The sequence below is a fragment of the Carcharhinus amblyrhynchos genome, chromosome 33 (assembly GCF_965287045.1).
Source record: "Carcharhinus amblyrhynchos chromosome 33, sCarAmb.v2.hapA, whole genome shotgun sequence".
Taxonomy (NCBI): Eukaryota; Metazoa; Chordata; class Chondrichthyes; order Carcharhiniformes; family Carcharhinidae; genus Carcharhinus; species Carcharhinus amblyrhynchos.
In genome coordinates, this window is record NC_137356.1 from 10,790,439 (window position 1) to 10,816,888 (window position 26,450).

At 47.7% G+C, this 26,450-nt stretch overlaps 1 protein-coding gene across 1 annotated transcript in view; it reads left to right on the plus strand.

Annotated features, from left to right (window-relative positions):
- Positions 1 to 22,681, plus strand: part of xab2 (XPA binding protein 2) — a 53,997-nt gene extending 31,316 nt beyond the window's left edge. The window contains exons 13-19 of the mRNA XM_080216630.1: positions 7,860 to 8,022; positions 11,108 to 11,298; positions 13,289 to 13,411; positions 15,674 to 15,845; positions 19,455 to 19,581; positions 21,706 to 21,821; positions 22,125 to 22,681. Of these exons, the coding sequence (XP_080072756.1) occupies positions 7,860 to 8,022; positions 11,108 to 11,298; positions 13,289 to 13,411; positions 15,674 to 15,845; positions 19,455 to 19,581; positions 21,706 to 21,821; positions 22,125 to 22,186 (954 nt within the window). The 3' untranslated portion in view covers positions 22,187 to 22,681. The remainder of the gene's footprint in view (positions 1 to 7,859; positions 8,023 to 11,107; positions 11,299 to 13,288; positions 13,412 to 15,673; positions 15,846 to 19,454; positions 19,582 to 21,705; positions 21,822 to 22,124) is intronic.
- Positions 22,682 to 26,450: the final 3,769 nt, after the last annotated feature.

Below are 26,450 nucleotides of genomic sequence, written 5' to 3' on the forward strand. Positions count from 1 at the left end.
TTGACTCTCAACTGCCCTCTGAAATAGCCAAGAAAGATGCGCAGTTCAAGGGCAACGAGGGGTGGGCAATAAATGCTGGCCCAGCCATCGACGCCCATGTCCCACGGATGAATTAAAAAAGACATGGGGAGAATGTGCAAACTCCACACAGACAGTCACCCGAGGCAGGATTTGAACGCGGGTCACTGGTGCTGTGAAACGGCAGTGCTAACCACTCAAACTGGTGAAGCTGACCTCAGCTGGTGAGGTGATAGACGGTAACACAATTGGTCTCGCTGTCTCTGCCACGGAAGTGCAGCACTCCCTCGGCGTGGCACTTGCGAGTGTCAAGTCACTAGAATGGGATTCGAGACAATAATCATTGAACTAAGAGGTGAGAATGCTACCCACTAACCCACACCTGGTGACTGGGAAGTGTCATCTCTTATTTCATATTTGTTTAACAAAATAACCTGAAATTTCAATCATTTTAAAGACTAAATTTCCCACTGTTTTGTGTGATTGGCTTGCTTGATTCAAAATGTACAATTTAATTTATTTGAATGAAAAGAAACTATCTTAAAATCTCAGTACGTAAGAATTGTTCTCTGAGCTTTCCATGATGGTTTGTACCCATCATGTTAGCTTGAAGAGCATTTATTAATCTAGAGTATCAAGCTTGTCTCAGTCATAGTGACCATGTCAGCTATCATCAATTGTTATAAAAACCCATCTGATTCGCTAGTGTCTTTTAGGGAAGGAAATCTGCCATCCTTACCTGGTCTGGCCTGCATGTGACTCCAGAACCACAGCAATGTGGTTAACTCTCAACTGCCCTTGGGCAACTAGGATGAACATTAAGTGCTGACCCAGCCAGTGATGCCGACATCCTATGAATGAATAAAAAAAAATTCAATTCTGGCTGTCTTGGGAACTTGGGAAGGGGCAGCTATTGCCTGACGGGTGGACAATTCCGAAATCCAAACAGTTTGTTGGCACGTGAATTATATTACGGCCCCTGAAGCCCCAGGAGAAGAAAAGCTTATTGGCCCGTTACCTCCTCAGAGTGGTGATCACCAGCAGATTGTCACTCCGTAGTGATTTACTCTCATCGTAATTCGAAAGCCCCTGACTCGCCCCACCTTCCTCAGTCATGGCGGGTGAGATTGGAGCAGCAGAGTGGTGCAGGACCTCCAGCAGTGAGGTGTAAAAAAAAAAAGAGCGCAGTGAAGGTGGGCAATTCCTCTCTTTACAGCACTAGCTACTGTAAAGCAGCTGAGTTTAATGGGACTATTGAGGGAAAGGAACTAACTTTCAAAAGTAAGTAAACGGGATGTGGGGGTTTAGACGTCGGCTTGGGGGAAAGGGTGAGTGTTGGGTCAATGGGGGAGAGGTGATGCGATGTCTGGTGCCAAACTGAGGCTTTTAAATCATTAGAAGTGCTTTTTTTTTAAACCCCTTCCAACTCTCAAAATAACTATTCCACTCAGAATAACTACCCAAAGTTAACAATGTAAATCACTTTGTCAGATAGGTTGTCAGACAGCGCAGTTGTCGAGGGGAAGTTGACCCTTCTGGACGATTGCCTCTGAAATTCCCAGGTAAGATTTACAAAAGATGTTCCCCAGTGCATCGTTGAGGTATCCCCCAGTGGTGACGCTGAGAAGCCAGGAGGTAATGGCCCATTATTCACAGGTCAGGGGACGACAGAAATGCTTTTGTTAAATCAGTTCATAAGATCTGGGTGCTGCTGGATTCTCCACCCCTACCTGCCCTTGAGAAGGTGGTGGTGAGTTACCTAGTTGAATCACTGTAGTCCGCGTGGTATATATGCACTGACGGTGCTGTTTACACTCAAAATGGGGAGAATAAAATTGTCTAGGGACCCATCTCAGATTCCTATTAAGTGACCATGCGATGGGGACAGGGTTGAGCTCCACATTCTCTCAAGCACTCTCCTGTCGGTGCTCAGAAGATATTTGTACACTTTTAGAACATAAGAACATAAGAAATAGAAGCAGGAGTAGGCCATCTAGCCCCTCGAGCCTGCCCCGCCATTCAATAAAATCATGGCTGATCTGTCGTGGCTCAATTCCACATTCCCGCCCTCTCCTTAATCCCCTTGCCTATCAAAAACCTATCAACCCACGTCTTAAAAATATTGAGCGAGGCAGCCTCCACCACTTCAACGGGCAGAGAATTCCAGAGATTCACCACCCTTTGAGTGAAGAAGTTCCTCCTCAACTCCGTTCTAAACCGCGCCCCCCTTTATCTTGAGGCTGTGCCCTCTGGTCCTACTGTCCTTTCTGAGCGGGAAGAGCCTCTCCACCTCTATCCTATCCATCCCATCCATCATCTTATATGTCTCAATGAGATCTCCCCTCATTCTTCTAAACTCTAACGAGTACAAGCCTAGTTTATTCAGCCTCTCCTCATAGCTCAACCCCCTCAACTCCGGTATCAGCCTAGTAAACCTCCTCTGCACTCCCTCCAAGGCCAAAATATCCTTGCGTAAGTGCGGTGACCAAAACTGCACACAGTACTCCAGCTGCGGCCTCACCAGTGCCCTATACAGCTGCAGCAAGACCTCCCTACTTTTATATTCAATCCCCCTCGCTATGAAGGCCAGCATCCCATTTGCCTTCTTGACCACCTGCAGGCTGGGTTTTTGCGACTCATGCACAAGGACCCCGAGGTCCCTCTGCACCGTCGCATGCTGCAGTTTTTCGCCACGTAAGTAATAGTCCTTCCTACCGTTATTCCTACCAAAGTGGACAACCTCACATTTGCCAACATTAAATTCCATTTGCCAGTTCTGGCCCATTCGCCCAGCCTATCTAGATCCTTCTGCAGACTCTCCACACCCTCCGCGCAATTTGCCGTTCCACCAATCTTGGTGTCATCAGCAAATTTCGACACCATACACTCGGTTCCCTCCTCCAGATCATCTATATAAATGGTAAATAGCTGAGGCCCCAGCACCGACCCCTGGGGCACTCCACTAGTCACCAACCGCCAATCCAAATAGCACCCATTGACCCCCACTCTCTGCCTCCTATTTGACAGCCAATCCTCTATCCACGCTAACACCCTACCCCCAACTCTGTGCCCCTGACCTTCTTTAATAACCTCTTGTGAGGCACCTTGTCAAACACCTTCTGAAAATCGATCCTTTAGTGCCTCCTTATCAATAAGTAGAGGAGAGCTGGAGAATTTCTAAGACTTCTCTAGCCTTCTCTCCTCAGTTGTTCAGACAACGGTCACCTAATCATGTCTTTATTACAATTTTGGTGCTGTTAGATTTGGGAAACATTCACTTTTGTCTGCACTGTCCATTTCACGTATATGCAAAGACCGCCAGGCTACAGTGCACGGTACTGCTGCTGATGCGCTAATTTTCCTGATCCCCTGGCCGATCCCCTGCTAAGCTCAGTCTCTGTTCCCGCACTCCGACTTTGTTCAAAAAGCTGACCTATTGGGAAAACAATGATGTACAAAGATGTGCAGGTTAGGTGGATTGGTCATGCTAAGTTATTTCTGTGTCAGGGTGAATAACAGGTAAATATGTGGGGCTACAGGGACAGGGCCTGGATGGGATTTTGTCGATGCAGTCTCAGTAACTGAATGGCCTCCTTTCCAAACTGTAGGGATTCTTTGAAGAATGGTTTCCAATCCTGCACCCATACCTAATGCCTTTTAGGAGGGGGATAATTGTCAGAAAATGGAGTGGTGTAAGTGAAAACCTTACCTAGCAAGTCGGTGCAGATCTGAATCCTGACAGCTGGCCACTCAGGGTCCATGTTGCTGCTTTCCTTGCTTGGCAAGGCAACAAATTGGTACCTCTTGAGATGATGGAGTGTGTTATGACATGGAGGTTGACCCCTTTTGAGAAGTAATGCCCCATCCCCCAAAAAGGAATACCTCGCTTTGGAATCTGTCAGAAGTGTGTGGGAAGGTGTGAATTATCCTTCAGTAATGTTTAGCAGTTAACTAACAAATACCCAAAACTCGCTTTAAAATGGACACTTAGCAATTTATTTATTTTAACTGAGAGGGAACTTTAAACAAGTAATATCAAAAATAAGATTATTCTAGAATGCTGTTCAAATAAATACAATTTTCATTCATTAACAAAAAATATAATAATACAATTCAGTCACTCTCAAACTATAACCAGATTTCTGGCTTTTGGAATTTTTTTGGAGTTTTTCTGATTTCTCTCTTCCTAAGTTCTTTTTTATTTGGAATCTTCTGTTAGTTAGATGGTGGGTTCTCTTGAGAGATATTTGAAGCTGGTAGTGTTGGAGCTGCTTTCTGTCACTTGAAACTTGACAGGTGGCAGTTGCTCTGCTGTTTTTCCCCCTTGCACTCTCTTTTATACCTGTGGTGACCTATCAATTTTCCTACAATAGGATTGGTCTGAATTTGTCAACATCATCACATTCAAATCTTATAGGTTCTTGGTAGCTGAATGCTTGCTTTAAATTGATTGGGCAAAGCTCAAACAAAAACAGGCTGTCTTGTCAAGACTAATGCTTGACTTTCTGATATGAATGTTTCCGTCTGGGACTGTCTACGTACTTCGCATTTTAAACCTCCAAGCATGGAAAAGAACTCCAGCTTTTAAAGGGACCACACAATGTTTTTTTTAATCTAACTACTACTTTTACAATTTTTTTTACATCTTCACCAACATCAAATTCCAACTTCACAACAAGTGTCCCATTATCCATATGTCCCACCTAACAGCTGTCAACACTGGCTGGATGTAATCTGTGGGCAACTGTGCCCTGACACTAGCACTGCTGACTGTTCCATTCCTCTGTGTTTATGAATACCTATTTTTAATCACAAGCCGGAAAAATGACCCGTTTAGGTTTATAATGATGCAACAGAACAACTTATTTGCTTATTTTACTTCCAGGCCCCGCCTGCTACCCAGTTTTGCGTTGCATATTGCAAAGAGATTATGCTAATGTATGCAAAAGCCAGAAGGGTGTGCAGTGGGACTGTTCATTGTTGTTCCATGTTACTAATAGTGATTGCTGGTAAAACCAGAAATTAAGCTGCAAAGCTCTTCCCTCTGCTCTCACTTCTCATCCAGTTCTCACTGCACCCTGGATCCCTCTGCCTCTTGGGATAGCCTGCCTCACGTACACTCAAGATCAGCCTGTCCGGTCCTGCTGAGGCATCCTCCTCAAATCGAGGGACAGTTGATCATCGTCGTAGAATCAGTGCAAAAGGAAGTCGTTCAGTCCGTCAAATCTGAACCGACCACAATCACACCCAGGCCCTATCCCCGTAATCCCACACATTTCTCGTCCTGACCCTCCTGACACTAAGCGTCAATTCAGCATGACCAATCAACCTAACCTGCACATCTTTGGGAGGAAACCAGAATACAGGGAGAACGAAGGCCCTTCGGCCCTCATGGCAGCACTGACCATGCTGCCTGTCTGACTAATACCCCCTACCTTTCTGGGGTCTATAATCCCTCTAGAGAATGTGCAAATCTCACGCTGACAGTGACCCAAGGCCGGAATTGAACCCAGGTCCCTGGCGCTGTGAGGTGGCAGTGCTAACCACCATGCCATCCTACGTAGGATGTTGGACTGTCACCTCGGTTAAATTGACCCCCCGGCTTAAAACCTGAGCACACTGGTGAACTGTCTCGTGATTCAGAGCATTGCAGCTTGCCGCCCTCTTCAGATAGTGTGCTTGAGGTTAACCAGGTCACTAGCTTAGAGAAAGGAACCTCTAATCACACACAAACACGCCATGTTAGACAAAGCCAGCGATCTAATCAGAAAATCGGATAGCTTGGCTCAGAATGCAAAACAGGAGTAATATCTGACCACCGTCACGTCCTGAGGTTAGATTGCAGCCTGCATGCCATGCCCTGGCCTTTGATATTTTACAATTTAGTGTGTGGCCTCTTTCATGGGAGGTTTAGTTTTGTTTTTGATTCATACTGGTGCTCACACTAGCTAATTCTCCCCACCATCTAATTTCCACTCATTCCTGCACCATGTATGTGGATGGTTGTAACAATTTGATTTATTATTGTCACATATGTTAGTATACAGTGAAAGTATTGTTTCTTGCATGCTACACAGACAAAGCATACCATTCGTAGAAAAGGAAACAAGAGGGTGCAGAATCTAGTTTTGATTTGATTTATTATTGTCACATGTATTAACATACAGTGAAAAGTATTATTTATTGCCCGCTGAACAAACAAAGCATGCTATTCATGCAGAACGAAAGGACAGAGTGCAGAATGCAGTGTTGCAATCATAGCTAGGGTGTAGAGAAAGATCAACATAATGCAAGGTGTGTCCATTCAAAAGTCCAACCAATGGCAGTAGTGAAGAAGCTGTTCTTGAGTTGGTTGGTACATGACCTCAGACTTTTGTATCTTTTTCCAGATGGAAGAAGCTGGAAGAGAGAATGTCAGGGGTCTTTAATTATGCTGGCTGCTTTTCTGAGGCAGCTGGAAGTGTAGACAGAGTTAATGGATGGGAGGCTGGTTTGTGTGATGGATTGGGCTACGTTCACGACCCTTTGTAGTTTCTTGCGGTCTTGACAGAGCAGAAGCCATACCAAGCTGTGATACAATCAGAAAGAATGCTTTCTATGGTATATCTGTAAAAGTTGGTGAGAGTCGTAGCTGACATGCTAAATTTCCTTAGTCTCCTGAGAAAGTAGGAACCCAGAGCAAGAGGAAAATAACCTTAGAAGTAGACATAGGAATGATGTAAAGATTCCTGTCGCAAAGTTTATTGGAAATCAGGAACCCATTACTCCCAAAAATTCAGTCTACCTGAATTGAAAATTTCAGAGGTGAGGTGGATAGCTTTCTGTCAGGCAGGAGTGTGAAGGGTTATAAATCTATGATACGTAATGGAAGTTGAGATATAGTTCAGCCAAGAAGTAATTGAATGACAGGACAGGCTAAAGGGACTGAATAGCCAACCCTATCACCATATTGAGGATTGAGTTGCAGCAAAAAGGCTTTAGAATAAAGCAAAATGAAACACAGGAACAGGCCTTTTGACCCAGCAAACCTTTCAGGACACTTTTCGAAACTAAAAGACCTTTTGCCTGTACGCGGTCTGTATCCTTCTTTTCCCTGCCTATTCATATATCTGTCAAGATGCCTCTTGAACGTTGCTATTATATCTGCTTCCACCACCACCTCTGGCAGCACATTCTAGGCACCTAGCATCCTCTGTGCAAAAAAAACTTTTCCTCTTTTACCTTAAGCTTACGCCCTCCAGTAATTGACGTTTCTACTGTGGGAGGGAGACTCTGAGTATCCATTGTATCCGTGCCTCTCATAATTTTGTAAACTTATATTAGATTGCCCCCTCAGCCTCTGACATTCAAGTGAAAACAAAGCAAGTTCGTCCAATCTCTCCTAGCTAATTCCTCCATATCAGGCAGCATCCTGGTCAACCTTTTCTGTACCCTCTCCAAAGCCTCTATGTCCTCCTGGTAGTGTGGCAACCAGAACTGCATGCAATATTCCAAATGTGACTGAACTGATGTTCTATACAGCTGCATCACGACGTGCCAAATTTTAGTACTCTATGCCCTGACCAATAAATGCAAACATGCTGTATGCTTTCTTAAATGCGTGCAATTCAAAACACTCTGATGTTGTCAAGGAATAGATTTCTGCCTGTTATTTACGAGCAGAGCCAAGGAGACTCAGTGCAGTGAAATTTGCAGTGTCCCCCTCCGCTGTGATCAGTAACTAGCATCCAGAGCAAGGGTTGGGCTAGCCTCTTTGGCTCAGTCGCTCGCAGTTCATCAATTAACCGAGCGGAAGGGTCTCTTCGCCCTGTGTAACCAACTTTGCTTTGTTTTTTCTGCAGGCTTACGAGAGAGGGATTGCCCTGTTTAAGTGGCCTAACGTGTATGATATTTGGAACACCTACCTCACCAAATTCATCGACCGGTATGGTGGGAAGAAACTGGAACGAGCGCGAGACCTCTTCGAACAGGCCCTGGATAGATGTCCACCCAAATTCGCCAAAAGTCAGTCGTCACAAGCTTGACATTTTAGCTCTGTTGTCGGCAGTCGCAGTCAGTAACCTGATTGAAACCCTTTAAATGAAACATACTTCCCAATGATTCAAGCCTCCCCATGAAGTGTTCCCAGAGAATTTCATTAAAACGTCAATTACTTTTACCTTTAGCTCTTGCTACACTTTGCAACAAATTCTAACCATATCCTCTTGGGCTTCAATCAAAACTGACAGGGCACTTTGCTTTTTCATTACAGTGAGCAGTTTTGTTTGTATGAAACTGTAGATTAGTTGTAGGATTTAGATTAGCTACATTTGGCCATTCCACAGTGAGTAATTCCACTGAATTCATGCAGTAAGCCTGACCCCTGGCACTAACACTGATTCCACATACCCAGATGAGATTGCAGAGTTCCAAAATATGTTTCCGGTTCCAGCCAAGCTTTTGAAATGTGCTTACAATCTGCAACATGCACCTTGTGAACTGTGAACTCTTCATGGCTTCACCTGAAGGGGAGGGGGTTGCGTGATAATCCAGAGACCCAGGGTAAAGCTCTGGAAACCCAGTTTTGAATCCCTCCATGGCAGATGGTGAAATTTGAATTAGGAATGTAGCAACAGGAGTTGGCCGTTCAGCCCCTCGAGCCCACTCCACCATTCAGTAAGATCGTGATTGATCTGCAGCTTAACTCCATGTACCTGCCCTAGACCCATATTCCTTGATAGGCAGCATGGCGGCACAGTACTTAGCACTGCTGCCTCACAGTGCCAGGGACCTGGGTTCGATTCCTGACTTGGCTGACTGTCTGTGTGGAGTTTGCACAACTCCACGTACCTGCTCAAGGCCTATATCCCTTGATAAGTGGCACAGTGGTTAGCATTGCTCCCTCATAGCCCAGGGGACCTGGGTTGGATTCCAGGCTTGGGTGACTGTCTGCGTGGAGTTTGCACCTTCTCCTCCATGTCTGTGGGTTTTCTGTGGCTGCTCCAGTTTCCTCCCATAGTCCAAAGATATGCAGGTTAAATTGATTATGGCCCCTGGACCTGGAGCCTTCAACTAGTGGAAACAGTTTATCCTTATCCCTGCCCTTCCCTGTAAATACTTCGCAGACTTCTATCAGCAAAATCCTACTGACTGTCCTGAATTTGAGAGAATAAAATAAAATTCTGGAATTGGAATCTAATGATGACCAAGAAATCCATCTGGTTCACCAATGTCCTTTTAGGGAAATAAATCTGCCGTCCTTACCCAGTCTGGCCTACATGTGACACCAGAGCCACAGCAATGTGGTTGACTCTCAACTGCCCTCCAAGGGCAACTAGGGATGGGCAATAAATGCTGGTCTAGCCAGTGACACCCATGTCCTATGAATGAATAAAAATTCAGGGAGATCATGACTGGATCTTAACTCTGTCAGCAACGCCATTTACTTTTATAACCGCGCCTATCAAAACTCTATCAATGTCAGATTTAAATATTAATAATTGACCTAGCATCTACAGATTTTTGTGGGAGAGAGAGCTCTGCACTTCCCCTTATTTTATGTCAACCCCTTTTTATTCCATACTCATTTTAAGTCGCTAACTCGCTTTTGCATCTCTTCAGTTCCAGTTGAAGCAGTTCTTAAATAAAACCGAAAACAATTGAAGAACTCATTTTGCTCCTGGGTGGCCTTGCTCTGATTTTATGGTTTGCCTTTTTTCCTGAGTTTAATTTCACCTTCCTTCTCAAACTTGTAAATAATCTTCTTCCATTCTGCCCGAAGCCAGGTCTGACCTACTGCGCCGCCACGAGAAAGGAGGCAGCTTCCGAGTCCACCTCAGTCGCGATGGGGATTGAACCCAGTGCTGTTGGCATGGTCTGACCCACCCTGGCCAGCCAGCTGCTCCAAGAGAGTGCTGAGTTGTGTGACAACATAGAATCCTTACAGTGCGGAAGGAGGCCATTCAGCCCATTGAGTCTGCACTGACAACAGTCCCACCCAGCCTCTATTCCCATAACCCCATGCATTTACCCTAGCTAGACTCCTGACACCAAGGGGCAATTTAACATGGCCAGTCCACCTAACACACACATCTTTGGACTATGGGACGAAGCTAGAGCACCCGGAGGAATTCGTGCAGATGCAGGGAGAACGTGCAAGTTCCGCACAGACAGTGATCCATGGTGGGAATGGAACCCAGATCCCTGGCACTGAGGCAGCAGTGCTAACCCCTGTGCCACCGTCCATGAACAGTTTGCATGCATGCTGTAGCCGGGGACTGTGAATAGTGATGGTAGAGGCTGTAACTTTCTTTCCATCGTATGGCTGACTTAGGGAGCCCGCCTGCTATTGCTGCCTGTAATAGGCATGTGTGGTCAATGTGTGGGGTGATGGAAAGGATCTGAGAGGGTAGGATGCTCTCTGAGAGTTGGTGCAGACTCATTGGGCCGAATGCCCTCCTTCTGCACTGTAGGAATTCTGTGATTCTAACATTATGTTAAGAAGTGATCTACCTTGTCTCGTTCTGATTTAATCCTTTATCCAATATGTGTGTGATAAACATATTACCATAGGAATAAGCACACAGCGTCTTGTAGACAAGAATATCATAGAAATTACCGCGCAGAGTTGGCTCATCTGGGCTGGTCTTTTGCCCCTCTGGGCTTGCAAACTCCTACTAACTGTCCTGGCTTGAGACAGTTCACACCTTGTTAAACTGTGCCTTTCCCTCTCTCCACTCGCACTGTCTGTACCTGTAAAGACTTGCGTTCCAATCATTGTCTTGCAATTGTGTCTCTGTCTATTTACGCGCTCCCCACTCACCTGACGAAAGGGCAGCGCTTTGAAAACTCGTGATACCAAATAAACCTGTTGGACTTTAATCTGGTGTTGTGAGACTTTTTACTGTGCCCAACCCAGTCCAACACTGGCATCTCCACATCATTCCTCTTGTTAGTTACTGACTAACCCGGTATCTGACTATAATTAATTGTAGATTCCCAGTATTTATATTTCTGGACCCCGCTGTTTGAGCAGGAGAGAGGGCCAGACAGAAACAGCACCACGATTGATCAGTCATCGTTATTTGACTGTAATCTTTATCCTTTGCAGCTATCTACCTCCTGTACGCCAAGCTAGAGGAGGAGTACGGTCTTGCTCGCCATGCCATGGCAGTGTATGAGCGAGCAACAAAGGCAGTCGAGCCGATGGAGCAGTATGAGATGTACAACATCTACATCAAAAGAGCAGCCGAAATCTACGGAGTTACCCACACGCGGGGTATCTACGAGAGGGCTATCGAGGTACAGTACATTCATTCCTCATCCCCCATTCTGTTGCAATGCCTACAGTGTTCTGGAAGGCCTGGCCCGGCCCGCCATTTTCTTTGTTATTCAGCTGAAGTGCAGAAGATGTGGGGCAATGTTCAGGTTGGAGCAGAGCCTGGGTGCATTTGTCGCAGTGATGGTGATGCAGAATGACTTAGCCCCAATAGGAGAGCATTGCTGAGAACGTGTACTCTGGATAGTATCTCTTTTGTAACCATGCCAGCTGAACTGTATTGAGTAGCTTTCAAACATAATGTTGACCTTTATTGCAAGTGGGATGGAACATAAAAGTAGGAAAATCTTGCCAATTCCACGGGGCATCATTGAGACCCCACCTGGAGTACTGCCCATAGTTTTGGTCTCCTTGTGTAAGAGGGACATACTTGCATTGGAAGCAGTTCAGGGGCTTGCAGAGTGATTCCTGGGATGATGTCTTGTGAAGAACAGTTGAGGATTGGAGCACTGCCCATTAGAGCTTAGAAGAATGAAAGGCGATTTTATAGCAATTATCATGTTCTCCTCACACATGACAGGTCTCTGGATTGAAACCGTGCTGAAGGATTTCCAAATTATTATGGGCGGCACAGTGGTTAGTGCTGCTGCCTCAGTGCCAGGGACCCGGGTTCGATTCCCGGCTTGGGACATGGTCCGTGTAAAGCTTGCACATCATTAGGCTTAAATTAACACTGCAGCGAAGTTACTGTGAAATCCCTTAGTCCCCACACTCTGGTGCCTGTTCAGGCACACTGAGGGAGAATTTAGCATGGCCAGTGCACCTAACCAGCACGTCTTTCCAACTGTGGGAGGAAACCGGAGCCTCCGGTGGAAACCCACGCAGACACGTGGAGAATATGCAAACTCCACACAGAAAGTGACCCAAGCCAGGAACTGAGTCCTTGTTGTTGTGAGGCAGCAGTGGTAACCACTGTGTCACCCTAATTTTCTGTCTCAGAATCTGGCAAAGGCGGGGGTCATTGAATATTTTTGAGAAGGTAGATAAAGTCTTGTTAGGCAACAGAATCAAAGGCTATCGGGGTGGCACGGTGGTACAGTGGTTAGCATTGCTGCCTCACAGTGCCAGGGACCCCGATTCAATTCCCAGCTTGGGTCACTGTGGAGTTTGCACGTTCTCCCCTTGTCTGCGTGGGTTTCCTCTGGGTGCTCCGGTTTCCTCCCACGTGCCAAGGATATGCAGATTAGATGGATTGACCGTGCTAAATTGTCCCTTAGTGTCAGGAGGACTAGCTAAATGCATGGGGTTGTGGAGATCGGGCCTGAGTTGGATTGTGCTCAGTATAGACTTGTTGGTCCGAACGGCCTCCTTCTGCACTGTTGGATTCTATGTTGTCTACGTTATCGATGTAGATGGGAATGTGGAACTCAAAACACAAACAGATCAGACATGGCTTTGTTGAATGGTGGAGTTGGACTGAGGGGCTGAATGGTATCCTGCTGCCCCTTTTCCATGTGTTTTTGTGTAGATTAGACCTGTGCTTTTTTTTAATGTTTGGGAAAATGCTGAAAGAGCGAAGTATTCTTACAGTTGCTATCTGTGTTAGCATGGTCAGAGAGGGAAATGATCCAGAGCCCTCACAACAGAGCAGTTCAAAGGAAGGTCGCTGCTGCTGTACACCATCACAATGGTATTTGAAAGACAGTCCTGCTTAAATCTAGTTGTATGTGCTCTCCCACCAGCCAAAAACACCAGCTTTTGAAATGCTTTTCAAGATAGCACATGAGGATGATGCAGAGATTTACACGAGCAACCTGAGATAGGTGACAAGGTGGGGTGTTGCGGTGACAGGGTGGGGCATTGTGCACTATTAACTAGATGTGACGTGGGAGAAAGTTCAGAATGCACAATTCCCTGGGCATTTCTGAGGAGGTTTTCCACTGTGGTCTCGGTGAAGCGATGACCCTGGCATTGTAGATGTATTTGTACAATAACGTTATTTTTTAACTACAGGTGCTGCCGGATGAACATGCTCGGGACATGTGCCTGCGATTCGCTGACATGGAATGCAAGCTGGGTGAAATTGATCGGGCCCGATCCATTTACTCCTACTGTTCCCAGCTGTGTGATCCCAGGGTAGGTACCCCTACTGCTTCCAGGCTAAGTATCTTTACTGTTGCTCCCAGGGTAGGTACTCTTATTGTTTTCAGTGTAGTTACTCTTATTGCTCCCAGGGTAGTTACTCTTATTGCTCCCAGCTATGTGATCCCAGGGTAGATCCAAGGATGTGAATTTGAGTGGATTGTCTGTGCTAAAATGCCCCTTCGCGGCCCAAGATGTTACATGGATTAGCCATTGAAAATGTGTGAGGCTACTGCAATGTTATAGTGAGGGCCCGGATAAAATACTCTGTCAGAAGTCGGTGCGGGCTTCTCGGGCTTCTCTTCTACTCTTGCTGCCTCCCCCTCTGCCCCAATTTGTACCATAGCTAAGCTCAGCAGGCTGAATATAAGACATAGATCTTATTATTTTCCCAGTCTAATTGGTTCGACATGAGGTGTTGCCTTTAGCTGCAGAATCCAGGGAGAGTTAGTGTCAGTGTCCCTACCTCTGGTTTCTAGGTTCGAGTCCTAGCCCAGGTTTTGATGGCCAATGAAGTTACCTTCATAACAAGGCTGCAAGTCCTTTCAATGTCCCTGTGGCAGTCGGTAAGAGCAGGAGAGACTCCTGGTCAGCCGTGCTTGATGTACAGTGGTCTGCCTCGAGCTGTAAGCCACTGGCAACAGACTAGCAACCTGTTCCAGGGCAAAGCAAGCTGAGGAAACTACCACAATCATGTGTGCACGCCCAACACTCCCAGCTTTCTCCTGTAATACTCTCAAGGAATCCAACCCTCCTGGGAAATATTCCAGAGGCACCGTTCTGTTGAAGTTTACCTGTCTTTGTGGATGTGGCTGGCGGAGAGTCTCAGCTAGTTAATTGACCTTGGATTACAAACACATGATCCACCACAGAAATTAGAAGCAGCAACCTTGAAAAGACTATTTTTCCATTTATAACTCGGGTGTTGAGTTTCTGTGTGGAGTCTGCATGTTTTCCCTGTGTCTGCGTGGGTTTCCTCCCACAGTCCAAAGATCTGCAGATTAGGTTGATTGGCCGTACTAAAGTGCCCCTTAGTGTCAGGGGGATTTGTAGTGTTGATAGGTTGGGTTATGGGGATAGGGTCTGGGTAGGATTGTGACCGGTGCAGACTTGATTAGTGTTACTGTAACAGAGTTATAAAGTTAACAGTGTTACTGTTTAAAGATTAGGGGTTGCCTGTTTATCAAAGAGATGAAGCAAAAGCTTTTCTCTCAGAAGGTCATGAGTCTCTGGAACTCTCTTCCTGACAAGGCAATGAAAGCAGAGCCTTTGACTATTTTTTAAGGCGGAGATGGATTGACTCTTGGTCAGCAAGGGGGTGATTGGTTATCAGGTGTGGAATCATAGAATCCCGAAAGTGCAGAAGAAGGCCATTCGGCCCACCAAGTCTGCCCCAACCATCATCCTACCCATTCCCTATCCCTATAACCCCATGCATTTACCCTAACAGGTCCCTCCCTGACACTAAGGGGTAATTTAGCAAGGCCAATCCACCTAACCCACACATCTTTGGATTGTGGGAGGAAACCAGAGCACCTGGAGGAAACCCATGCTGACACGGGGAGAATGTGCAAACTCCACACGCGCGCACACTAACCCAAGCCGGGAACTGAACCTGGGTCTCTGGTGCTGTGAGGCAGCAGTGCTAACCACTGTGCCATCCCACATAGCACCCTCAAATTTGCATCACTCCTATCAGGTCACCCATCAATTTATTGAATGGCAGAGCATGGTCAAGGGTCTGAATGGCCTGTTCCTGCTCCTTGTCTGTATGTTTTGTGCTGTAATCATTTAGGGTGGCGCACTGGCAAGCACTGCTGCCTCATAGTGCCAAGGACCTGGGCTTGATTCCAGCCTCAGGGTGACTGTGTGGCATTTGCACATTCTCACCATGTCTGCATGGGTTTCCTTCAGATGCTCCAGTTTCCTCCCAGTCCAAAGATGTGTGGGCTAGGTGAATTAGAAATGCTAAATTGCTCCTTAGTATCTGGGGTTTAGCAGGGTAAATCTGTGGGGTTAAGGGGATGGTGTTTGGGTGGGATTGTTGGCACAGACTTGATGGTCTGAATGGCCTCCTACTGTGGTGTAGGGATTCTGTGATTTGAGTTTAAGTTGGGGAGGGAGTGGGTGTGGGGATCAAGTGATTGATTTTTTATCAATAGATCGATTTAGTTTATAGTTTTCAGTTTTTCAAAGATGGGAGTGGTTCAATACATTGGGCTTGCACGCCTTTCCTGACCCTGACTTTGCTTTCAGATTACACCATCGTTCTGGCAGACGTGGAAGGAGTTTGAGATCCGGCATGGTAACGAGGACACCATTCGCGAGATGTTGCGGATTAAGCGTAGCGTGCAGGCCACCTACAACACCCAAGTCAACTTTATGTCCTCGCAAATGCTGAAGGCCTCCACTAATGCTACAGGCACAGGTAAGCAGACCGGCTACTGCCTGTAAAGTGACTAAATGATTAAACTACTGGAAACAAGTGAGGGTTGTCACTGATCAGTACACACGCGATCCACTCTTCATCCAGCCTGGCTTGAATCCTTCCATATCTGCTTCCGCCTTCCCTATGCCATATCCACTTTTCTCACTATTCACTTTACGGGATGGATCAGCATGGTGGCACAGTGGTTAGCACTGCTGCCTCACAGTGCTTGGCTCACTGTCTGTGTGGAGTTTGCACGTTCTCCCCGTGTCTGCATGGTTTCCTCCGGGTGCTCCAGTTTCCTCCCACACTCCAAAAGACATGCTGGTCAGGTGCATTGGCCACAATAAATTCTCCCTCAGTGTATCCGGACCGGCATCGGAGACTGGCGATTTGGAGATCTTCACAGTAACTTCATCGCAGGGTTAATGTAAGCCTACTTGTGACATTAATAAACTTTAAACAGATTTCCTTCCCTAAAGGATATTAATGAACCAGATGGACTTTACCAGATAAAACAATCAACATGGTTTCATGGTCATTGGTAGATTTTTAATTCCAGATTTTTTATTGAATTCAAATTTCACCATTTATTAAATTCAAATTTCACCATTCTCCGTGGTGCGATTCGAACCCTGGGTCTCTGAATTGCTGGTCCGGCGACAGTACCCCTACACCACCACCTGCCTGAGGCTGATATTTTCAGCTCCAATGCTCCTTAATTAGGGAGTCTCTTCCACGTGTTGCCACAAAGCATTTACTGAAATCAGTCTGGAAATTTCCTTTACCTGCCCTTGGCTTGCTTCTGCTAATAATTTTCCAGATTTACCATTGCACACCATTTACAATCTTAGAAACACATCCAGATTCCACCTGCTGAAAGATAAAAAGGCCCATCTTTCTTCACTTTTTGGTTTTATTCATTCAGGAGATGAGGGCGTCACTGGCTGGGCCAGCATTTTTTATTCCCTGTCCTCAATTGCCCATCTCAGATGGCAGTTAGGAGTCAACCAAATTGCTGTGGCTGAGTCACATTATAGGGTAAGGATGGCAGATTTCCTTCCCTAAAGGGACATTAGTGAACCAGATGAGACTTTCTGACAATGGTTTCATGGTCATCAGTGGATTCTTAATACCAGATTTTTATTGAATTCAAATTTCACCATCTGTCGTAGTGGGATTTAAACCCGGGCCCATAGGGTGCTATCCTGGGTCTCTGGATTGCCAGTCCAGTGACAATACCACAAGGCCAGCGGCCCCAGACTGAGGAATCTGAGTTGCTTCTTAAAGATATTTGAGGCCAGTTAGATGTTAACCACATTGCTATAAACCTAGATTCACATCTTGACCAGACCCGGGCAAAGAATTCATTCCCTAAAGGGCATAAGCGAACCAGATTTACAGCTTTTCAGTAATTCCAGCGTTACCATTATCAATTATAGATTTTTAATTCGAGTTTAATTAGCTGAGTCCATGTTTCCCAGCTCCTTTGGTGAGATTTGAACAGGACCATCCATCTTGGCATTTGGATTACTAGTCCAGTAAAGTAACAACCATGTCCTCTCCAAGTGCTTCAAGGGACTGGATTTACAGGCCCTACCCACTGGCAACATCTTCTGGTCCTGTCACTCTCCCCTGTGGCAGGTTCTCCAGTGGTGGAATGGGTGTGTGTACAAAATGGCATCGACATAAAAACACAGAAGAAAGGAGCAGGAGGAGGCCATTTGGCCCTTCGAAACGGCTCTGGATACACCGCGATAATGGCTGATCGTCCAGCTCAGTGGCCTGACCCTGCTTTCTCCCCTTAACCTTTGATCCCATTCGCCCCAAGTGCTATATCCAGCTGCCTCTTGAATACATTCAATGTTTTGGCATCAACTACTTCCTGTGATAATGAATTCCACTCTTTGGGTGAAGAAATGTCTCCTCACCTCCGTCCTAAATGGTCTACCCCGAATCCTCAGACTGTGACCCCTGGTTCTGGACTCAGCCACCATCGGAAATATCCTCCCTGCGTCTACCCTGTCTAGTCCTGTCAGAATTTATAAGTCTGTATGAGACTCTTTCCCCCCACCCGCCACATTTGTCTGAACTCCAGCGAAAACAAAAGGTCTCATCAGGAGCCAATGGTAACCCACCTCAGCTGCCAACAAACATGCTGCAAAGTGGGCAGCGTATCACGGCCACAGCGCTTTGCATATCGCAGGTTATGGGGAGAGGGCGGGAATGTGGAACTGAGCCACAACAGATCAGCCGTGATCTTATTGAATGGAGGGGCAGGCTCGAAGGGCTAGTTGGCCTACTCCTGCTCCTATTTCTTTTCTTATCTTATCCACGCAGGTAGTGACCCAAGCTGGGAATCAAACCCGGGTCCCTGGTCCTGTGAGGCAGCAATGCTAACCACTGAGCCAACATGTTTTGAATTGGCCTTTTTGATTAGAATTAAAGTACTGAAAGGTACCAAAATACAAAGGAGCCCCTTGAGCGGCGAGCCTTGACCTTTCACTTAGATTGCTCAGTGACTGCAACTATAGCCAGGCCAGCTCTTCCCATCTGGAATCTTGTGTAAACCAAAGGGGAAGCTGTGCAACACATCTGGCCAGAGGTTTGCCAGAAGTATTAATGAGCCTGGTGTTTTATTTGCAAAGCTGTGATTCATTGAGAGTCTCTGGATCAAATAATAAGTCTTGATATACCTCCTGGCAATGTTCCCTGCCCTCTGTCCTGAATTGCTGGAACAAAATAGCTTCTTGTAATTTTTTTTAATAAATATTATTCGTCGTAGTGCTATTTTTGGCACTGGGTATTTGATTTGATTTATTATTGTCGCATGTATTGGGATACAGTGAAAAGTATTGTTTCTTGCGCGCTGCACAGACAAAGCATACCGTTCATATAGAAGGAAAGGAGAGAGTGCAGAATATAGTGTTACAGTCATAATTAGGGTGTAGAGAAAGATCAAGTTAATATAAGGTAGGTCCATTCAAAAGTCTGACGGCAGCAGGGAGAAAGCTGTTCTTTAGTCGGTTGGTACGTGACCTCCCGATGGAAAATGTTTATTAGTCACAAGTAAGAGATACATTAACACTGCAATGAAGTTACTGTGAAATTCCCCTAGTCGCCACGGTCCAGCACCTATTCGGGTCAGTACACCTAAACAGCATGTCTTTCACACTGTGGGATAACCCGGAGGAAACCCATGCAGACATGGGGGAGAACGTGCAAACTCCGCACCCAAGCTGGGAATCGAATCCATGTCTCTGGCGCTGTGAGGCAGCAGTGCTAACCACTCGAAGTGGAAGAGAGAATGTCCAGGGTGCATGTTGGATTGGGCTACATTCATGACCTTTTGTAGTTTCTTGAAGTCTTGGACAGAGCAGGAGCCGTACCAAGCTGTGTAGACAGAGTCAGTGGATGAGAGGGGAGGAGAATCTTAAAAGAATAATAACCCATTAAATGGGAATTTGCAATCCAAATGAGTTGCCTGCTCGAGATACCTGACTGTTACTAGGGAAGGTGTGATGGGGTATTAAAAATCCAAAGTCATTTAACGGTTGTGTGTGGAGTTTTTAGTGAGCTCAGCTTTTTCCCCTTGCTTCCATTATTCAGTGTCCGATCTTGCACCCGGGCAAAGTGGAATGGACGACATGAAGCTACTGGAGCAGAAAGCCCAACAGCTGGCAGAAGAAGCGGAGAGAGAAAAACCCAAGCCCAAAGACAAAATCCTCTTTGTCAGGTATGCTGTGCCTCAGGCGGAGTGGGAAGCCAATCAAGGCACCTTTTTACTAATGTTGGCGTCTTTTGCTTTGGTTGGGTGCCCTGGAATCTAGCTGCTTTTATTCGTGGCGTGTGGGCTTCATTGGCTAGGCCAGCATTCATTGCCCATCCCAATAGAATCATCATAGAATCCCTACAGTGTCAAAGGAGGCCAGTTGGCCCATGGAGCCTGCACCAACAACAATCCCACCCCAGGCTCTATTCCCCATAACCCCACATACTTACCCTGCTTGTCCCCCTGACACTAAGGGGCAATTTACTATGACCAATCCACCTAACCTACACATGTTTGGACACTAAAGGGCAATTTAGTATGGCCAATCCACCTAACCTGCACATCTTTGGACACTAACAGACAATTTAGCATGGCCAATCCATTCAACCCGCACACCTTTGGATACTAACGGGCATTTCAGCATGGCCAGTCCACCCAACCTGTGCATTTTTGGACACTAACGTGCAATTTAACACGGCCAATCAGCCTAACCAGCATGTCTTTCGGACTGTGGGAGGAAACCCACGCAGTCACCAGGAGAACGTGCAGACTCCACACAGACGGTGACCCAAGGCTGGAATTGAACTCAGGTCCCTGGCTGTGTGAGGCCATAGTGCTAACCACTGTGCCACCCAAACCCTTGAGAAAGTGGTGGTGAGCTGCCTCCTTGAACCACTGCAGTCGTATTTGGTGTAGGTGCTGTTAGGGAGGGAGTACCGGGATTTTGACCCCACGATGACGGAGGAACGGCCAGTGTATTTCCTAATCGGCATGGAGAGTGGCTGGGGAACTTCGAAGTAGTGATGTTCCCACGTGTGGACTGCCCTTATCCTTCTAGGTGGTGGCAATCATGGGTTTGGAAGGTGCTGCCTCATGAGTTCCTGCGGTGCATCCTGTACATGGTACACACAGCTGCCAGTGTGCATTGTTGGTGGAGGGAGTTAATGTTTGTAGATAGGGTGCCAATCCACTTGCTCGAGTAGGATAAGCAGTTACGGGCCCATCATTTCCTCTGTCTGTACCCTGATTGACCCAACTTGGAGTCTTTGTGGCCTCATTGAACCTTCAATCCTTCTTCTCCAAGCCCCTTTGATTCTGCTGAAACAGCTGAGTTGGGCTCAGTCCTTATTTCCAGCTGTAAGTGGCAATAAACCGTTTGCTATAGGGGAATATATTGCCATTGGATGGAAAGGAATAGCTGCAGAAGACAGCACACTCTTCACAAAACAAGTATTCCATTAAATTCTCATAAGGAGGTGTTATCTGGGGCCGGAAACCACAGTTTGAGCTTGAGTTGTGAAACTACAGGGCTATCACAGCACTTCAGAAATAACTTAGTGAAGCCTTTTAACTAAAAGGCACGGTGGCAGAATAGTTAGCACTGCTGCCTCACAGTGCCAGGGATCCAACTTGGATGATTGTCTGTGTGGAGTCTGCACTTTCTCCCCGTGTCTGCGTCTGATTTCCTCCCATGTTCCAAAGATGTGCAGGTTAGATGGATTGGCCATTCTAAATTGCTCCTTGGTGACAGGGGGAACTAGCTCAGGTAAATCATGGGCTTATTGGGTAGGGCCTGGGTGGGATTGTGGTCGGTGAAGACTCAATGGGCCGAATGGCGGCCTCCTGCCCTGGAGAATTCTATGATACAGACAAAGCATACTGTTTGTAGAGAAGGAAAGGAGAGAGTGCAGAATGTAGTGTTACAGTCATAGCTACGATAACTAGAGAAAGATCAACTTAATGCAAGGTAAGGCCATTCAAAATCCTGACAGCAGCAGGGAAGAAGCTGTTCTTGAGTTGGTTGTTATGTATCCTCAAACTTTTTCCCAAAGGAAGAAGATGGAAGAGAGAATGTCTGGGGTGCATGGGGTCTTTGATAATGCTGGCTGCTTTGCTGAGGCAGCGGGAAGTGTAGACAGTCAATGGATCAATAGGATCCCAACAGTGCAGAAGGACGCCATTCGGCCCATCAATTATTTGTTTCCTCTTTGCTGTAGAAAATCTAGTTCTTTAGTGTGGTAATGTGCATAAACCATAAAGTGCTCGAGCATTTTCCTCCTGTCCTGAATTGCACTCTCTTGGTTGCAGGAGCGATGCGTCTCGCAGCGAGCTCGCTGAGCTTACCAAGCAGGCCAATCCAGACGAGATTGATATCGATGATGATGACGAGGAGGAGGAGGGGGAGGATGGTGATGAACCAGATGGTAAGTGTGTCTGTTTGTGAGTTTACCTGCCTGTGTGTGGATGTGTCTGCCAGTGTGTGTGTACATGTGTGTAGAGGAGTGTGAGTGTGCGAGTAGGAGTGTGCATGTTGTCTCACAGAATGTTGCCGGTGCCACTCAGAATCATACAATCCCTCCTGCACCAACTCTCCAAAAGAGCATTAGGCAGTTAAGAGCTCAGTAGTGTTGAAGTCTGGGTGAAAATTATTTAAAATAGCACGAAAATAATTTTAACCACCCTTTTAGTAAGTTACCTAACTTTTTTTTTAACTTCTGTATTTTCAGAGGTGCCACTCGAACAGAAAATGGTTCCCTCGGCCGTGTTTGGAGGTCTGAAAGATGACTAAACAGTAACTCCGTGCAGAGTAATTACTCTGTATCACCCATCGGCTTTGATAACGGGAGCTGCTGATGGAATGCAGATAGCCTTTGCGTGCTGTTTAAAGCACACCTTAACTGACGAAAAACTGGACTGCTAGAGAGATTTATTGCTTCCACTTCTATTTTGTATTCCAATTCTTCCCCCTGCATTCGCAGCCAGAGGTACAGCCCTTCTCTTCTGTTACACCGTATGTATATAAATGTCTGGCTAGAGCTAGGATTTAAAGCTCATTCCTATTGCTTTAATAAAGGAGAATTCTACGAAATACACTGCTGTGCCGACGAACCCACCAGTCAAATAAGATGAAAGCAAAAATACTGCGGATGCTGGAATCTTAAACAAAAACAGAAAATGCTGGAAAAGGTCTGGTAGCATCTGTGGGGAAAGAATAGAGCCAAGGTTTCGCGGCTAGATGACCCTTCGTCAAAGCTCAACCCACCAGTTTGGGGTGGGTAAGTTGCAATTTCTATACTGAGTGCGTGAGGGAAATAGTCGGCCGCTTTATTAAATTAGCAATTCCTCCCTCCATCTTTCAAGTCTAGTGTCACAAGTAGGCTTGCATTATCCCTGCACTGAAGTTACTGTGGAAATCCCCCAGTCGCCACACTCTGGTGCCTGTTCAGATACGCTGAACCCAACCAGTACATCTTCCAGATTGTGGGAGGAAACCCATGGAGAGACCATGCAGACTTTGCACAGGCAGGGAATCAAACCCGGGTCCTTGGCACTGTGACGCAGCAGTGCTAACCACTGTACTCAAGGCCAATATTATTCATTCTGTCCTAAACATTGACACTCTTACAAGGATTCACCACCCCAGTACTTCCCTCAGACAGTCTGTGACGCAAAGAGAAGCAATTTAGCATGCCTAATCCACCTAACCTGCATGTCTTGGAATACTAAGGGTCAATTTAGCATGGCCAATTCACCTAACCAGTTTCCTTCCACGGGCTAAAGGTGTGCGGGTTACGTGGATTGGCCGTGCTGAATTGATATAATGTCAGGGATATCAGCAAGGTAAATGTGTGGGGTTACGGGAATAGGGCTTGGGTGGGATTGTGGTCGGTACGGACTCAAAGGGCTGAATAGGCTCTTCTGTACTGTAGGGATTCTAAGGGGCAATTTAGCATGGTCTGCTTCTCAAGTGGATGTAAAAGAACCCATGGCATAATTCATACTAGAGTGGTGGTATTCACCCTGAAGTCCTGCCCCGTGGCTATCCCTCAAAAATGGTCACTAACTCATGATCTAGTTATGGGTGCCATGGTGACACAGTGGTTAGCACTGCTTCCTCACAGCACCAGAGACCTGGGTTCACTCTGGCCTTGGGTCACTGTCTGTGTGGAGTTTGCACATTCTCCCCATGTCTGTGTAGGTTTCCTCCTACACTCCAAAGATGTGAGTTAGGTTGATTGACCATTCTAAATTGACCCTACAGTCAGGGGCATTGGTAGGGTGAATATGTGGGGTTACCAGATAGGGCCTGGGTTAGTGTGGTCTCGATGGCCAAATGTGGCCACCTTCTGCACTGTAGTGATTCTAGTCCTTATCACATATCTGCTTGTGGGACCTTACTGTCTACACACGAGCTGCAGTGTTTACGACTGTACAATGTTCACACTTCCAAGTATCCTTCATTAGCACTTAAGGCCAACCTCTGTGAAGGTTGCTATATAAAGATAGGAATTGTTTAACATGTAAGTTCTAGGCTGGACTGTTTAAACAAAAATGTAGGAGTGCAATGCTATTGGGTTGCCCCCTAGTCTAGCCATAGGAGAACGTGAGGAGTGAAAGCAGCCACTGCTCCTCACTGCTATCCCCGCAACGGCTCAACCATTAGAGTCCATGCATTTTGCAGGCACAGTGAAATTTACACACTTATAGGCCCTCATTGCAGTATCAGCTAGCCTCATCGAGTCTGTACCAACCACAGTCCCACCTTATTCCCATAACCCTGCACACTTACCCTGCCAAACCGCTTTACACTAGAGTCCATTTTGGCATGGCCAATCAACTTAAGCTGCATAGCTTTGGACTGTGGGAGGAAACTGGAGCAAACCCACACAGATACAGGGAGAACATACAAATTCCATACAGTCACCTGAGGCTGGAATTGAACCTGCACTGTGAGGCAGCAGTGCTAACCACCACACCACTGTGGCTGTCCAAGGTATGGTTGATACAGAGGGGGGAGGGGAGGGGGGGGGGAGGGGAGGGGGGGGGGGGGAGCGGAGGGGGGGGGGAGGGGGGGAGGGGAGGGGAGGGGGGGGGAGGGGGGGGGGAGGAGGGGGGGAGGAGGGGGGGGGAGGGGGAAGGAGGAGGAGGGGGGGAGGGGGGGGGGAGGGGGGAAGGAGGAGGGGGGGGGGGGAGGGGGGGGGGAAGGAGGAGGGGAGGGGGGAGGGGGGGGGAAGGAGGAGGGGAGGGGGGAGGGGGGGGGAAGGAGGAGGGGAGGGGGGAGGGGGGGGGAAGGAGGAGGGGAGGGGGGAGGGGGGGGGAAGGAGGAGGGGAGGGGGGAGGGGGGGGGAAGGAGGAGGGGGAGGGGGGGGGAAGGAGGAGGGGAGGGGGGAGGGGGGGGGAGGGGGGGGGAAGGAGGAGGGGAGGGGGGAGGGGGGAGGAGGGGGGGGAAGGAGGAGGGGAGGGGGGAGGGGGGGGGAAGGAGGAGGGGGGGGGAGGGGAGGGGGAAGGAGGGGGGGGGGAAGGAGGAGGGGGGGAGAGGGAGGGGGGAAGGAGGAGGGGGGGGGAGGGGAGGGGGGAAGGAGGAGGGGGGGGAAGGAGGAGGGGGGAGGGGGGAAGGGGGAGGGGAGGGGGAAGGAGGAGGGGGGGGGAGGGGAGGGGAGGGGAGGGGGAAGGAGGAGGGAGGGGGGAGGAGGGAGGGGGGGAGGGGCGGGGAAGGAGGAGGGGGGAGGGGAGGAGGGAGGAGGGGGGAGGGGAGGGGGGGGAAGGAGGGGGGAGGGGAGGGGGGAGGGGGGAGGGGCGGGGAAGGAGGAGGGGGGAGGGGGGGAGGGGAGGGGGGGGAAGGAGGGGGGAGGGGAGGGGGGGAAGGAATGGGGAGGGGGGGAAGGGAGAGGGAGTGGGGGGAAGGAGGAGAGGGAGGAGGGGAGGGGGAGGGGGTAGGAGGGGGGAGAGGAGAGGGAGGGGGAGTGTGGAGGAGGGGGAGAGGGATAGAGGAGAGGAGGGGAGGGAGGAGAGGAGGGGAGGGAGGAGGAGAGGAGGGAGGGGGGAGGGAGGAGGAGGAGGAGGAGGGGGGAGGGAGGAGGAGGAGGAGGGAGGGGAGGGAGGAGGAGGAGGGAGGGGAGGGAGAGAGAGGGAGGGGAGAGAGGGGAGGGGAGAGAGGGGAGGGGAGGAGGGGTGGGAGGGAGGAGTGGGGGGAGGGGTAGTGCGGCAGGGGGGGGTGCCATCGTATTATTCCATGTTTTCACGTACATGCCCATTTTCACTCCTTCCTCTCCATGGCAGCACAGTGGTTTGCACCTCTAAATTTGGCTTTCAGCTATGACTCCCACCAACTTTTACAGATAACCACAGAAAGCATATTTTCAGGTTGTAACACAGCTTGGTATGGCTCTTGCTCTGTCCAAGACCATAAAGTACAAAAGGATTGTGAATGTTGCCCAATCCATCACTTAAACCAGCTTCCCGGCTTCCCGCTGCCTTGGAAAAGCAGCCAGCATAATCAAGGACCCGCCCCAGCCCACCCCAGCAGGAACAAGATATAAAAGTCTGAGGTTACATACCAACTGACTCAAGAACAGCTTCTTCCCTGCTGCTGCCTGACTTCAGAATGGACCTACCTCATATTAAGTTCATCTTTCTCCACACCCCAGCTATGACTGTATTCTGCACTCTCTCCTTCTCTATGTACAATATGCTTCGTATGATGTTCAAGAAACAATACCTTTCAATGTATGCCAAAATAGGTGACAAATCAAATCATTGCTACTAAAGGTGAACTATTACCTGTTTGCCCTCCAGCAGGGTCAAGATGTCACCAGGGAGGCAACATACCATACTGGAGTCACCTCTGCAACCACAAAAAAGCCTGCACATTCCCCTAACCACTGAATTCCCTATCACTGTTCCTCCTCATTTCTTCTTCCTTCCCTCCCATGCAGCTGAGTCAATATTGGTGCTGGAACCTTGACTCTGACTGCAGTCTCCCCAGAAGCAGCACCTTTACCAGCTGCCAAAACAGGAAACTGATTTTGAAATGGGGCTCCTGCACTCAATCT